The sequence below is a fragment of the Danio aesculapii genome, chromosome 17 (assembly GCF_903798145.1).
Source record: "Danio aesculapii chromosome 17, fDanAes4.1, whole genome shotgun sequence".
Lineage (NCBI taxonomy): Eukaryota > Metazoa > Chordata > Actinopteri > Cypriniformes > Danionidae > Danio > Danio aesculapii.
This window is the reverse complement of record NC_079451.1, coordinates 27,355,579-27,371,453: the sequence shown is the minus strand read 5'-3', so window position 1 is coordinate 27,371,453 and position 15,875 is coordinate 27,355,579. Positions and strand designations below refer to the sequence as shown.

General features: G+C 38.4%; 1 protein-coding gene across 3 annotated transcripts; it reads left to right on the top strand.

Moving 5' to 3' along the window:
• The first annotated feature begins 369 nt into the window (after positions 1-369).
• Positions 370-14,373, top strand: srrm1 (serine/arginine repetitive matrix 1). 3 transcript variants are annotated; one of them, XM_056477669.1, is made up of 17 exons: positions 370-448; positions 1,001-1,090; positions 2,257-2,379; positions 5,259-5,429; positions 5,533-5,627; positions 5,866-6,060; positions 6,278-6,469; positions 6,575-6,691; positions 7,628-7,803; positions 7,982-8,062; positions 8,364-8,450; positions 8,640-8,781; positions 9,210-9,302; positions 9,394-10,134; positions 10,212-10,386; positions 10,993-11,169; positions 13,531-14,373. In XM_056477669.1, exons 1-17 carry the CDS (start codon positions 428-430, stop codon positions 13,639-13,641), a joined length of 2,787 nt encoding a protein of 928 aa, XP_056333644.1. In that variant the 5' UTR covers positions 370-427; the 3' UTR covers positions 13,642-14,373. The 3 variants fall into 3 exon arrangements, with proteins under 3 accessions (XP_056333644.1, XP_056333645.1, XP_056333646.1); XM_056477670.1 differs by having other exon boundaries at positions 13,538-13,635; XM_056477671.1 differs by lacking the exons at positions 370-448; positions 1,001-1,090; positions 2,257-2,379 and adding an exon at positions 2,490-2,825.
• The last annotated feature ends 1,502 nt before the right edge of the window (positions 14,374-15,875 follow it).

Here is a 15,875-nt window from a genome sequence, read left to right as displayed (position 1 = left end):
ACGTTATAATGGAAATAGTCTGTAATGTGAGTTTCTGCTGGGTTCCATTAGCAAGATAAATACTATGTATTAGGGGGGAAATGTTTTTAGGATAAATCCTAAATGAATATGTCGCAAAAATTACTGGAATCCACAAAAAGTACTGTTAAACATAAGCATTAGAAGCACTTATTGTGGAAACCATTACAACTCCTGTAAAATTAATGGTTTCCAATGTTTGACGGTTATTCAGCATGAAACCGTAACTAAAATGAAACAAGCTTGATATTATATTATCATTAAAATATATCGCAAAACTACATTTTTAAATAATGAAAATAAACACCGTCTCTAGTCACATGACCGCTCTGCTTCCGGAAGTGAGGTAAGAGAGCTATCGTGCCGCAGTGAATTGTGGGACATCGTGCCATATTGACACACGACAGAAATGGACGCGGGTTTTTTCCGCGTAAGTGTTATATTCTTTTACAAAGTGTGCTCTTTAAAGATCGAGTATGTTGTTATGCATGTGTTGTTTGTCAATTAATTGACCGGCTGGTTGTTTTAAGGCTATTTTTGTTGTGTTCATTGGAGTGTGGCTGTAATGGCGGCTGCGTGAGGTAACCAGAAAATACGGCACAGATTAACAGGAACAACAGATTTAAAGAGATTAGCGCGTTAAATTGCCTATTATCACAACTGTTGTTACAAATAAACTCTAATGTAACGTTAAAAAGTCAGCAGTTTTGGGATTAGCGTTGCTACGCCTGTGTAATACAGACTGAAACCGAAATTAAGTGGTCCTGTGCTAAAATGTTAGCCTAATAATCTGTGGACGTTAACGTTAGTCCAGCGTTTGCTCTTCTACATGATTATTCATATCCAATGAAAAGGTGAAATATTACTACTCACGTTTTCTTCTGCCTCGGCCTTTCATTTGAAGGAAAGTAACCATGTAATTTTTCTGTTTCTGTTTTCTCGAAGCACGTTTTATTTTAATGATGAATTTCTGTGATTTCAGGGCACCAGTGCGGAGCAGGATAACCGCTTCAGCAACAAACACAAGAAACTCTTGAAGCAGCTGAAGTTTGCAGAATGTCTGGAGAAAAAGGTAGAAAATGTGAAACATAATTACACTTTTGTTCATTACGATGCATTAAGTAACAGTAAATAAATCTTTAATGCTACAAAATATTAGATACAAAAGATAAATAATACTCTTTTGAACTGTTTCTACATTATAGAATATAGAAATACATTATAGTGTATTTAAAATGCACTGACCAGATGGGATTTAAACTTCACTGTCTGTAGTTGTTAACCTGAAAAATGTCAAATCCAAATGTTCTCTTAACATTACTGTAAGAGTGTTCTTAATAAATAACTATATTGTAAAGGTGACAGTTTTCTGGGGAGCCTAACAGTATTCAGGTACAGAAATTGACTAATCGCAATGCAAAAACTGTTTTTCTTTTTTTGGTCTCGTTTCTAGTGCAAAAATCTAATAATTCTTAGATCAAATAACAATTTTAGTCAGCACCAATAGTCTAGTGGTTAAGTGTGCGGACATAGCACCGTGGTGCTCACAGCGATCTGAGTTCGATTCCTGGCTCGAGTTCCTTTGCTGATACTTCCCCTCTCTCTGCTCCCAATACCTTCCTGTCTGTATCCTCCACTGTCCTTTCCAATTAAAGGTGAACAACCCCTAAAAATATTTTTTTACCTTCAGAAGAAAAAAGGTAAAATAGGGAAAAATAGTATTTTTCTTTAAAACAAGAAAAATTATCTGCCATTGAAGTAAAATAATCTTGTTTTTGCTTTGAAATGTAGATATTTGGACTAGAAACAAGACAAACATTCTAAGAAAAACTTTTTTTTTTTTTTTTTTTTTAACATTGTGTAAGTTTTATATAAATAGAGTAATACAATTCTGTAGCTCTATATGCAACTATAATCCAGACTCAACATTGCATATCTTGCAGTGTGACTATTGCGGATGCACACATTGCAATATCGAAGCTGAAACAATATATTGTGTAGCCCCAGTGTGCATGTAAAAACACATTTTAATAGCTTTAATTGCTTCTGCTAAAAACAGGGCTTCTTTTTCTACAAATAATATTAAAAAAACTACAAATTTAAGTATTTATACAAAGTAATTTTGCATAGAAAATCATTATTTTAGATTATTTCTGATGGGTAATGTGACACTAAACCATTTTTAGCTCAATACAGGTAAAATCCTGTGATTATGATTGTTTTATGATGTGGTTTTAGGTGGATATGACCAAGGTCAACCTGGAAGTCATCAAGCCCTGGATCACCCAGCGTGTGACGGAGATACTCGGCTTCGAGGATGATGTGGTCATTGAGTTTGTCTTCAACCAGCTGGAGGAAAAGGTAGACCCCCACCTTGCTCTACCCGCTCTTGTTTTATTTTTTTTTACACATGCTGCAGTCTATATTAGATGTGTTGTGCTTTGGGAAGAAGAGAAGGTTTGAAGGTCAATGAATAACCGCTGACAGTTATTTGAAACATTTGTCATGTCAAGATGTAACAGCAGAAACATCTAACATCACAGTGTTAAACTGTCTACCTGATTTTAAAAAGACAGAAAAGGGGGTAAAAAGATATATTTCTCTCTCTGAAGAAATGATTTGTGACACCGTTCCTTCTGAACAGCAATGTTCTAATGTTGATGTGATTTATGATTTAAAAGGCCTGAACCAATATGGATCTTATTCCTTGCATCTGAAGTATAGCACCAACTCCTAATTAGATCTCAACTGAGCCCAAAGTCTCTCTGAATCCAACTCTCCCTTGATGATGAGCTTTATTTTTTGAGGTGAGTTATGAGCAGGGCTTGACATTGTGCCAGTGGTAGAGTCATTTCAGCTTGATCATTTATGCCTTTCTGTTTTAGTCAAAGTTTAGCAGTACATCTTAAACATAAAGGCCTGATTTATCATTTTATATAGAAATGAAACTATTAAGGAATAAACTGAAAAGATGATTTTGCATGTAGGATGATAATGCAGTACAACATTGGTAGTGTAAGAGACTTTTTTTTTTTTTTTTTACTTAAGTCTAAGTTACTTGCTCATCTGTCAGTTATTAAAGACTTAGTTTTTTGTGTGATTGTGCCTTTAAACAGTTTGAAAAAAAGAGACGTGACCCTTTTTTTTTTAGATAGGCTCTCTGTATTAGTTGCTATGTTAGTCTCTAAAGATTTAATTTTCAGGACGCTTTTGCTGGGATTCCAGAGAGGTATTTGCTCTTATTAATAATACATAGAGGTGTTTTCTTATTCTCAAATAAAACAAACGTGCTTTTACTTTTTGTAATGGCATAGCCATATAATAATTTAAAGGCATTCTTCAAGTTAAGCTTAATCAACAGTGTTTGTGGAATAATAGAATTTACCCGAAAGAATAATTTAGTCATCTTTTCTTTCCTAAAATCAAAAATCTAATTACAGTTAGGCGATAATGACTGTGCCAGGATGAAAAGAATAAAAAGTTTAAATCACTTTGGTTAAAAAAAACATGGATATTTGAGCTTAAAATCAAAATCTGGATTACTTGAACATTTTAACTCATATTACAATTAATGAACAATTTTAATTATTCATTTTATACCCTCATAGTTCACTGGTAAGTTTTGTACAGTAAATATGCCCACATATTACAAATGTGAGATTTTTGAATGAAGGGTGTATTACTTGATTTTAAAATAATTGCAGGAAACAAACTATCTATGATTCTTTATTGAACAGCAACACTGAATAACTGAAATTAAAACACACATTGCCTAGCATATGGCTCTCCGCCAACCACCCTCGTCACAGCTATCAAACCGACCAATAACAGCTTGCGCTACGCATCGTAGTGATGTGTACTTACATTTTTTGAGAGGTTCTCTGGTATGCCGGACCGTATGCATGTGCTTGGCAGAAGTATAATGTCAGAATAATATAAGAAGTATAAATCATAATATAATAAGTATAAATTAACCTCAACAGAGCAGGGTCACAAGACTCCACACTCGGTAGGGAAAGTAATTGAAAAAATTTACCTTGAAAAATTTGATCAATTATTGGTTCTGAATGTCGATTGTCCCCAGCTGGCTCTACTTTTTAATCCCATGTTCAAATGTTTTTCTGTAAGCATATATATGTATCTGTTTCTACGAGCATATATATATATATATATACACACACACTTAAATATAATTTATGTCACTCTTCCTCGGATGGTCTTAGTGTGCCAATATAAATACATTGCTGCAGAATGCAAGCAAGTCATAATACTTCTTTGGCATGTAAAAGTAGTAAAAGAAGTAAAAAGAAGTAAAAGTTTCAATTATTCCACAGATGCAGTTGAGGGAGCTTGACCTGTATAAAGCCAGACACATTTGTATAGCACTTATTTTAGAACAGCAGGTGCTCAGTCCTGCTCTTGAAGATCTACTTAATTGGAAACTTCTGCTCCAGCTCTATTCTTTAAACTGAACTCTGGTAAACATCTTCAGGAGCACGATTCAGCACGTCTGTCTTAGTTAATGGGTCTAAAAGGATTGATTTTCCTCTTCATTTTGTTGTTAATAAAGCGTTTTCTATGCCTTGTGTACTCATTATTGCTTGTTCGTCTCTTGCAATTTAGATAAATGATATAGCATTAAACTCAAGGTGATTGAGTGTGATGCAGTAGTGAGGCGGAGGCCAGCCAATGGAGCGCCTTTCTCCGCCCCCCCAGCCCACAGAGCCTGCGCCACTCACACTGAAGACAACTGGACTGTTCTTGCTTTGTGGGGTTTTGTTGCACTCTGTTTGTGGACTGTAATGTTTCTATCTCTCAGGAGTTTGATATTGCACACGATGAGACAGCCATAGTGGTTGGGAGGGTCTTATTGCTCCTTGACGGGGGGATGTGAACTGGGAGGGTTCATCTCAGTTCAGATGATAACTTGTAAACTTGTAATGCATGCTCAGAGGGAGTTTATACACTTTAGAAGTGCATTTGATTTTGACTTTTTTTATTCAATTGGTTTATAAGTAAAATATATATATAAATACATAACATTCAGTTGTGGCTGTTGGTTATAGAAACCATTTTGAGGCCCGCAGGTACTGGGCTCTTGTTGAAAAGCAGCTGATTACTGATGTTCAGGACAGGAAGGTCTAGGTAGACTATCAGAGCTGTGTGCTCTTGTTCTGTGTCAGTATTAACTGCTTGGTTTTCTCCCCTTCTCTCTTCCTCCCCTGCTGTTTGTGTTGCAGAATCCAGATGGAAAGATGATGCAGATTAATTTGACAGGTTTTCTGAATGGAAAGAATGCTCGGGAGTTCATGAAAGACCTCTGGCCGCTGTTGTTAAGCGCCCAGGAGAACATCGCCGGTATCCCATCAGCATTCCTGGAGCAGAAGAAAGAGGAGATCAAACAGAGACAGGTGATGAAGAACTGGAAACTCAAATGCTCATTGTTATTGGTTTTGTATTAATTGGTGTTGTAATGATACTAAACTGTCAACTTTTTTCTTCTGCTTGTTTCAGATTGAACAGGAGAAACTCGCCTCTCTGAAAAAAGTAGATGAAGATAAAAGGGAGAAGGAGAACAAAGAAAGAGCTCAGTCAAAAAGCCCTAAACGGTTGGTTTTGGACTTGATCTTTATTATTATTTTCTTTCTATTCACTTTTTAAAAATTATTTACTTTGCGGTGACACATTGAATTTGAATTCATCAAAGAAAAGAGTATACAGAAATTATTTATTAAAAAACAGCGTCTAACAAATTAGCACAATTGTCTGTAAATGATGTATAATTTTGCATAACATTCAACCTTGTTCTAAACTGCTATTTATTTTCTGCTTTAATTTTAAATGCAGGAGAAAGTCTCGCTCCCCTGTGAAGCGTGACCGTAAATCCAGTCCCTCTCGTTCTCGCTCTCCTCGACGAAAAATGAGCCCGGCTGCTTCGCCACCTTCCAGTCCACCCAATCATAAAGAAGAACCGAAGCGAGAACCAGACCAGTCAGAGAGTTCCAAACCAGAGCCGCTCATTCAGGAGGCTTCATCTACCAGGTGACTGTGGAAATCAGACAAAACACTTCGATATTCTAGTATTTTTGGGCTTCAAGTTACCATTGTGCACTTAAATGCTTTGCACAAAATTAACATTTCAGATTCATATGCAAGTTCCACCTTCAATCAAAAGGAATGGCTTTAAAATTGCAGAATTTCTGAAGGATCATGGATTTCCAGACTGATATTTTACCCTTATTTTTTTTTTATCTGTTAGTGATCTTGTGACTGAGATGAAGCCGGACTCTGTGTCAGAGCCTGTGAAAGAGTCCTCTCCAGACAAAACATCAAAATCAGAAGACCGGCCCAAACCCAGGGACAGGGAGAAGGATGGACGCAAAGATCGTCCACGCCACCGATCTCGTTCTCGATCACCTCGTTCACGCAGACGACCTCGATCCCGCTCTAGGTGAGAAATGTTTTTTCAAGTCACGTTATTTCTTTCCTTAGCTTTTTTTTTGTTTACCTGCTAATGTGATTGAACTATGGGTTAAGGTAATATCTCTACTTCTAGGTCATTCTCTCCTCGCCGGAGAATGAGTCCCAGGAGGCGAATCTCTCCAAGACGGAGGAGTCCTCCTAGACGCCAGCCTCCCTCTAGACATAGACGTAGCCGCTCACCTGTCCGCAGGTAAGTCTCTCTCACACTTTTTTTTTTTAGCAATATTTTATTCAGCAAGGATCCATTAATCAAATAGTGATAGATGAAGATGATAAACATGATTCCAATAAATGCTGTTCTTTTGAATTGTTCATTTGCCAAGGAATACAGAAAATAACATGCAACATGGATGATTTATAATGAAATGCAGTATTTCTTTATAGCCAAATAATGCCAAAATCTATTGGAACCTGAGATACTGAAGACTAATGATAAAATATGACTGACTAGGGCCAGACAGAATCTGCAGACATTTTTTTTGTTATTTATGCTGAGAATTAAGTAAAAAAATCTGAGGATTTATGCTAAATGATTTTCGGAGTGTCATAACTAATAACTTAATATATGAAATAAAAAATAATATTTTTTTTACTTTTGTTTAATAGTTACAGTACAAATCCAATTGGATTCACTTATTTGGTAAATAAAGCAAGTCTCTCATATAATATATTTACTAAAAGACAGTAAATAATTCTTAGAATAATAATAGAAAATAATACAAACTATATTTTCAATAATTCATATGAACATTTTTAATATTACTGTTATTATATCAGAATAATATTAGTGAAATGAATTTAAAACCTGAATAAATATAAATTTAAACACATTTTCACAAGTTAGTAAATATACTCAATGATGGGCTAAAAATCTGTGGAAATCTGCGGATTTCTGGTCGCGCAGATTTTGTGTGGGCTTACTAATGACTGTTTAAAAAGACTAATGTTAAACTGACTAATGTTAAAAAAAGTAACTCAAATTATTTAAATGCTTCTGTTAAGCTGCATTGATGTGACACTGAGTTTTATAACAATTTGTTTTTTTAATCATATATTTTTTTTTTAAATACTCTTGACTGTCATCTGCATCTCAACTACTGAATTTCACATATTCTTTGTCCACCAGGCGGCGGTCTCGCTCCCGCTCCTCCTCAGGCAGCTCCTCCTCTCGGTCACCACACAAGAGAGCAGGAAAACGTGGGTCAGCAACCCCGCCCAGAAAACTTGCACGTCGCACGGACCTCTCCAGCCCCCCAAGAAGACGAGGCCGCAGTCCTTCAGGACCAGACACCAGCCCTTCAGGTACATCATAGAATTCAATTCTTTTTATTTAAAATAGCTTAAATGAAAATAAATGACCTATGATTATAGATTGTGTACATTGATGAGTAAATCTGAAATGTTCTTTTTCATTGTCATGGTGAGTATAGTATATTTGGCAGTGAAGTGATTCTGACTGTAATGCTTCTAAAAATTTCAGCTGTAAAGCACAGGCCTGGTGGAAGAAACGACTCTCGCTCTCCTTCTCCAAAACCCAGGCGATCTGATGCATCAGATTCAGGTGAGGCTTGGATCTTCAACAAGCCTTTTTTTTTGGAAAGTTTTGCGGATTGAAATTAATATTGTCATAGAAGCTGGCAGGCTGTTAAAACGTCTCTCTGGCCTCTGCTAGAAAAACTGTTACATTATGAAACCTATTTTATAGTAACTCTTGTTCTACGAGTTTCTTATGTTCACTTCAATATAAAGAAGGGGGTGCATGTAACGGGTGTTTGACTGTGCTTTTGTACATCATTGGTGTGTGTTGGTGGGTATGAGGCTTTTTCTTGAGCACTGAAGGACTCCACTGCTTTGCGTTTCAGAGGAGGATAAGTTGGGCAAAGGGTCAACGGCAGATTCTGTCCAGCAGCGACGTCAGTATCGCAGACAGAATCAGCAATCCTCTTCAGGTTACCACCTATTTTTTTTAATTCACTTCAATTTTTATTCACACTAATTTGCCCATCACTTTGCTCCTTTCTCTCTCCCTTCTCAGACCTGTACTTGCACCTAGGAGTTGTGTTGGATGTGAAAAATATATGCTAGTACTTGTTTCATTTAGAGCTTGTCGTGATGTTGGGTTTATTGTTTGCTTACAGACACAGGTTCATCCTCTTCATCTGAAGATGAAGGTCCAAGGAGGCAGAATAGAGGTGCAGGCGCCAGGAATGGAGAAATCAGGAGGAGACGGAGCCATTCACCTGCATCACCACGCAGGCGGCACAGAGATGCATCCCCAAGGTAAAAGTCAACAATGTTTGCTTGTGCTTTACATTTGTGTTTGACATACAATACCCTCAAAAGGTCAATCTACTCAGATGCTACCTTCCCTTTTGGGGGAAAAAAAGCTTTTGATTGGTCCCGGTATATGTCCATCCAAATTGAATGTGGCACTAAAAAGGCTGTATAAAGAAATGCATTATTAATAAGATCAACTTTAACCTTTACAGCTTTTGTTATCGCTTGCGTAAAGCATGTAGATTCATCAACATGCTAGTTGTGGTTTTTAGTGCATCAATAATGCATTGCAGCCAATGAAGTTGTAACATGTTACGTTTTTCCTTAATCCAAATCCCCCCACAACTTGCTAATCTTTTAAACAAATTGAGTTCATTCTAAAAAAAATGTCCTTGTATCCTGGTATGAAAATCTTGTCTCTCATCCTTCAGAAAGAGACGTTCTCCGTCACCTCCTGGACGTAGACATCGTTCACAGTCTCCTGTTCGCCGCCGCAGGTCACCCTCTCCTCCCCCAAGACGCAGGTAAAGTTCAGCTGAGTTCATGAGCTCTTCTAGATTTGGTTTGAAATGCTTCTTGCTTTGACTCTTCTTTCTTCTCTCCTTCCGGTCTCAGATCTCCATCTCCACCTCCTCGGCGCTTTACTCCCCCAATTCAGCGTCGATACAGTCCCCCCTCCCCTCCAGCCCAAAAGAGACGCTCATCAGGGTCTCCTCCCAAACGGAGACGGTCTCCTTCACCCATGTCCAAGCGTAGAATACCTCCATCACCTCCCCCCAAACGCAGAATGTCTCCATCACCTCCCCCTAAACGCAGAAAGTCTCCATCACCGATGTCAAAACGCAGAACATCTCCATCTGTGTCAAAACGCAGAACGTCACCTTCCCCTGTGGCTAAACACAGAAGGTCTCCATCACCCACGTCTAAACGTAGAGCATGTGCTTCACCTGTGTCTAAACGCAGGGATTCTCCCTCACCTGCCCCGCAACGTAGAGGTTCTCCTTCTTCCATGCCCAGGCATAGAGGGTCACCCTCCCCTGTGACCAAACGCCACACCTCTCGATCCCCCAAAAGGAGTCGTGGCAGCAGTCCAGGAAAAAGACGTACTCCACCCTCTTCTGCTTCACCTCCACCTCGCCACCGCAGAAACTCTCCAAATCCCCCCCCAGCCCAACGGGGCAGAGATACCCGCTCTTCTCCCCCTGCCCACACTACTCGAGTGTCTTCCAGTCCTCCAAGTAGATATGGAGCCTCTGGGTCCTCCCCGCAGAGACAAAGACGGCAGACATCCCCGTCACACAGTACCAGACCCATTCGCAGGGTTTCCCGCACTCCAGAACCACGCAAATCTCAAAGGTATGTTTTTCTAGATCGGTGCTTTTATTTGTGTAACGCAGATGTGCGAATCTCTGATTGATGCTGTCCATTTGTAGAGGGTCTCAGAGTCCGCAGCCAGAAAGAAGGCAGGTTTCACGTTCACCGTCTGCTTCTCCTCCTCCGGCTCAGAAGCGGCCTGCTTCAGTCTCACCCTCTCGCTCCACTAGCCGATCTCCACCTCCACCTGCGAAAAAGAACAGCAGTGTCTCCCCGAGCCCTTCACCTAACAAGGTATGCCGTTCTTTCTGCTTGCATCCTAAGAGCTTTGATTTGTTTTTGGCTTCTAGACTTTTCAGTTATTTATAAAATTTTTTTTAGAAATAAAAACAAAAAAAAAACATCTGGTTTAGGGTCTACCTTTAGCAAATTAGGGTGTGTTCACACTTGGAAAGTTTGGTTTGATTATGGTGTGCGATTGCTCTGTTAATGCAGTTCATTTAAGTGAATGCTGCTGTCTGAACTTGATGCACACTAAAAGAGGTTCAAGGACAATTCACATGCAGACCTTTCTCATAGTCACTGTGTTCCTAATTGTAGTTTAATATAGGCATTTGATATGGAACAGATCTTCATTTGTGTATAATGGAGAAATTCTACTTTTACACTGTTTGAAAGTTCTCAGACTTTCCAACTTATAAAAAGTTGTCTCAAATGCACTCCGTGCAGTGTGAGCTGTTTAAGAAATTAAAGTGTGAACAAAAGTTAACTTAACACTAAATGTGCGTTTCCTATTGGTCAAGACCAAAAGAACCGAACAACCAGTGTGAACACCCTTAATGCAAAAAAAGTTATCATTACAGCCACTTCAGTTGCTAAATGTCTTTGTTCGTCCTGAAGAATTCTGATGCAGAAGGTGGTAAGAAGAAGAAAAAGAAGAAAGAAAAGAAACACAAGAAAGAAAAGAAACACAAGAAGCATAAGAAACAGAAGAAGGAGAAGGGTGGAGAAGAAAAAAGTGGTGGGGCGACAGGAGGACAAGGACCAGAAGCAGAGCCAGACTCTGACCAGAAAAAGGTGAAGTTACACTTTTAAAGCTGTTTAAATGCAGATTCTCCATTGAGATACAAATATCTCTTCATTTCACCACACTGCCATTTTTAAAAATTTCGAGTTAGAAAGGCATTGTTAATGCTTTTAAAGAAATCTCTAATGCTACTCTAATCCTACAGTTATTAATCAAAAATGTAGTAAAATGGTAACACTAAGAAATGCTACAATTTAGCATGACACTTTTAACATTTTAAAATGTATTTTACTTCTGTGATTGCAAAGCTGAATTTGCAGTCATTATTCCAGTCTTCAATGTTACAATATCCTTCTGAAGAAAATAAATGCTAATTTGAAGCTGAAGATAATTTTCTTTGATAATCAGTGTTGAAAACCTTTGTGTGGTCTTTACTGGTGCTTTTGGCCTTTAGTACATCCCTTTGATGATTCTATTTCTATTAGGGCTGTGGAATAAATTGCTGAATTTATTTGAGTACAGTGAACTCCTTGTCATGTTCAAGAAACCACTCTGAGATGATTCACGCTTTATGACATGGCGAGTTATCAGGTCGGCTGTGGTGTTAACACGATGCTCAATTGGTACTAATGGGCCCAAAGTGCACCAAGAAAATATCCCCCACACCATTACACCACCACCAGCAGCCTGAAGCATTGAGACAAGGCAGGATGGATCCATGCTTTCATGTTGTCGACACCAAATTCTGAACTTACCATCTGAATGTTGCTGCAGAAATCGAGACTCATCAGACCAGGCAACGTTTTTCCAATCTTGTATTGCCCAGGCATTTGGTGTGCCTATGTGAATTGTAGCCTCAGTTTCCTGTTCTTAGCTGACAGGAGTGGCACCCGGTGTGGTGTTCTGCTGCTGTAGCCCATCTGCCTCAAGGTTGGATGTGTTGTGCGTTCAGAGATGGTTTTCTGCATACCTCGGTAGTAACGAGTGGTTATCTGAGTTACTGTTGCCTTTCAATCAGCTGGAACTAGTCTGGCCGTTCTCCTCTGACCTCTGGCAACAACAAGGCATTTGTGCCTACAGAACTGCCACTCACTGGACATTTTCTCTCTTTCTGACCATTCTCTGTAAAACCTAGAGATGGTTGTGCGTAGGGGTGGGCGATATGACCTAAAATTAATATCACGGTATTTTTCATCTTTTGAACGGTGACAGTATAATATCATGGTATTACTTTCAATAGCAAAATAATATACATCTCAAGGAAGAACGAACAAAAGAAAGTCTCACTTCTATCGCTCTTTAAAAGTTTTGGTTTGGGCCATTGTAAATGCTCAGTCTCGTTATGAGCTGATCTTCATTTCTCTGTGTTGGTGGAATAAAGCAGGCGAGTCAGCCGCACCAATTTATGAGCAGACAGAGCAGGATTCTCGCGATGACCAACAGCGCAATTCCGCTCTTTGTTATGAGCCGTAGTTTCAGTGTAAACTTAGTAAAGGTGAGTTTCTTTGGCGAGGATTTGTACAGTGTTAGATTTTATATTTAGCGGACATTTGCGCTGAACACGCGGTGAATGCAACGCATCGAGATTCGGGCACCTTCTCCGAAAACACTCGATTGATCTCAGCTGGCGGATCAACATTTACCTCATGTCATGATCACTGTCATCTGCGCCATTATTATTATTATAACTTTAGGTGAGGTTTGCAAACCTGTGCACTTTTCACTCTTCAGCCGTTTGCATTTCCTGCAGTAACAAAAGCTCCCTGTTGTCTGACAGCAGGAAGCGTTGAGTGACTGACAGCTAATATGAACCAATACAGCGGCAGGGTAGAGCGATTCAGCAAGTTTTTAGAGAAAATCAAATCAGATTGCACAACAACCATTATATTCAGACACACAAATGCTCCCAAATATATTATGAGGGCGCATAGAATAAATTTCGGGCGCTCATGCGACCAAAATGGTTGCAATTTCGAGCCCTGTAGTATAAGGACATGTATTCAGACCACAACTGAACACTTGAAGAAAATTTAATGCCTTATTATTTAGAATGAGCTATTATTGATGTAAATGCAGCCATTTAAGGCGCATAATTGATTTATTACGGTATTGATGGTATTAGAAAATTCATGTCGTGGCGCAATGTCACACCGGTGATGACTATGACACCGGTGTACCGCCCACCCCTAGTTGTGCGTGAAAATTCCAGTAGATCAACAGTTTCTGAAATACTCAGACCAATTCGATTTAAATCGTAAATTGAGTTTTTGTGGAAAAAAATCTGGGATTTTTATTTTTAAAGCTATATCACCAGCACTAATTTCTATTTGTTTACGAGTTGTCCATAATGTAAAATATAAACATACTTGTTACGTTTGAGTCAGACATAATTAATGCTACCTTTTTTGAAGGAATCAGAGAGTGAAGTAGAAGACAGTTTGGATGATCTGGAGAAGCACCTACGTGAGAAAGCTCTTCGCTCAATGAGGAAGGCCCAGATGTCTCCATCATCTCAGTCCTGAGGGCATCTCTCCTGCACCCCACATTTCCCTCTTTCTCTTTCACTTTCTGCATTTTAAATGTTTGATGTTGGTTCAGCTTTAGAATGTACAAACTGTTAAAATCCACCCTAGACTTTTTTGTTTGTTTTGGATTTGTTTTTTCTTTATTTTGGCATGTTTATTGCTGAAGTGTTTTATGATATAGAAATGAGTGAGCAGCTGAAGTTTCTCCATCGGATTTTGTCCTCCACACTTAAATACTGTCAAAAAGAAAATGTTTATCCAAAAACAAAACTTTTTTTAGTCCATCCCCATCCACCCCCCCCCCCCCCCCCCTCACCTCCTGTGTTGCTTTTACAGTCGTGATGAAAAAAAAAAAGAAGCAAAAAAACGAGAAGCTTACTTGCCGTTCTGAGTTAATAATGTACGAGTTAGCCTATGGATTCTCTCTTAACCTCCGCAGGACTTTTTACGAGAGTTTTGTTTGCATGGACGGCAGACCCCAGCTTGTTTGTCCTCTTGTGTGCAAGATCCATTAAGTAAAACTGCTCTGTTCATCTAAGCATTGTGGCAGTGCTTGAGAGCTTCACTGTACACATGAGAACAAATCAGAAGTCTGTATTCATCTTTTGTTTTTGTTTTTCTTTGCTTTATTTTTTGTAACCTAAGTTGTGTTTGAAATTGTTGGACCCTGCAGAAATGTCTGACTTTAAAGAAAGTCACATTAAATTGAAAGAAAAAATGTCTCTCATCCTTTTTTTTTTTTGTTGCATAATAATTGTGCATATCTGCAATTTGATTTGTTTCACTTTCAGTGATCATGATTGTAAATGACAGTCTCGTCCAGCATGCTAACAATGTGAACAGCATTACATTTAGGATGCAAACAGACTGTTTTGCATATGTTTGCTAGTCCCTTTTTACTGAGTTCTCTGGAAAGCCTGTGGTGTCCCAGGTCTGTTAATGACACATGATAATCAAGTGCTGTTCATGTTATTTTGTTTTTTTCCCACTTTAGCAGCATGTGAAATCTTCACTAGCCACAGATGAAAGCTCAGTGAGTTTGTAATGGTGTAACGTGGTTAATAATGGCTGATCTGGAAAATCAGCCTAAGGCAGCAATGTTTTGCCCTTGTTGTTATTTTATAATGCCACCTGCTTCTGGCCGCAGGCTTCTGTGGGAATACATGGGTGGTAAACATGCAGTCTGTCTTTACACTGTCCCCAGAGGTCAGGCTAAGTGCTGGAGAGCTTTGTTTTTGGATCGGCTGTGCATTGTGTTGGAAGATCTTTGGTAATAAGAAAGACTATCTTTAAGGAGTTTACCATTTACTTCCGTTGTATGTGATAAAAGACATAAAATATGTTTTATGTGCAGTGTTTTGGGCTGAGCTAAAACTGGAACACTTGATTCTCCTCCAGATTGTGGTGTTTTTGCATAAAAATGTGAACTAAATTATCCTCACAATGTTTGTTTGAGCAATGTATCTGGTTCTATCAGGTAAGATGATAATTTCAAAAAAAAAAAAAAAGAAATTCTGAAAAAAAATTATTTGGCATTTGTGTTCTACTTTTATAACCACCGTATAGTTGGGTTTTAGCACAGTAAGTTTAATTAAATGGTAAGTAATAATTTCTAAATAATTTTTTTAGTGTGTGTGTATATAGACCTTAAAGCAACACAGAGCAATACAAAAAGCAGCAACAATAACTATAGACAGAAAAGGAAAACACAAAAACTTTTTAAAACAAGATTTTAAAACCATTGTTCCATCAGTTACTCCAGTTTTATACATTCAGTGCATCTGGAAAGTATTCATAGCGCTTCACTTTTTCCACATTTCTTTGTGACAGCCTTATTCCAAAATGGATAAAATTCATTTTTCCTCAATTCTACACACAATACTCCATAATGACAATGTGATAAAAGATTTTTTAAAATTTTTGCAAATTTATTAAAAATAAAAAACGTGAAATCACATGTACATAAGTATTCACAGCCTTTGATCAATACTTTGTTGATGCACTTTTGGCAGCAATTAGATTCTCAAGTCTTTTTGAATATGATGCCACAAGCTTGGCACACCTGTCTTTGGGAATTTTTGCCTATTCCTCTTTGCAGTACCTCTCAAGCTCAGTCGGGTTGAATGGGACATGACGGCGTACAGCCATGTTCAGATCTCTACAGAATTGTTGAATAGGATTTAGGTCTGGGCTCTGGCTGGGCCACTCATGGACATTCACCGAGTTATTGT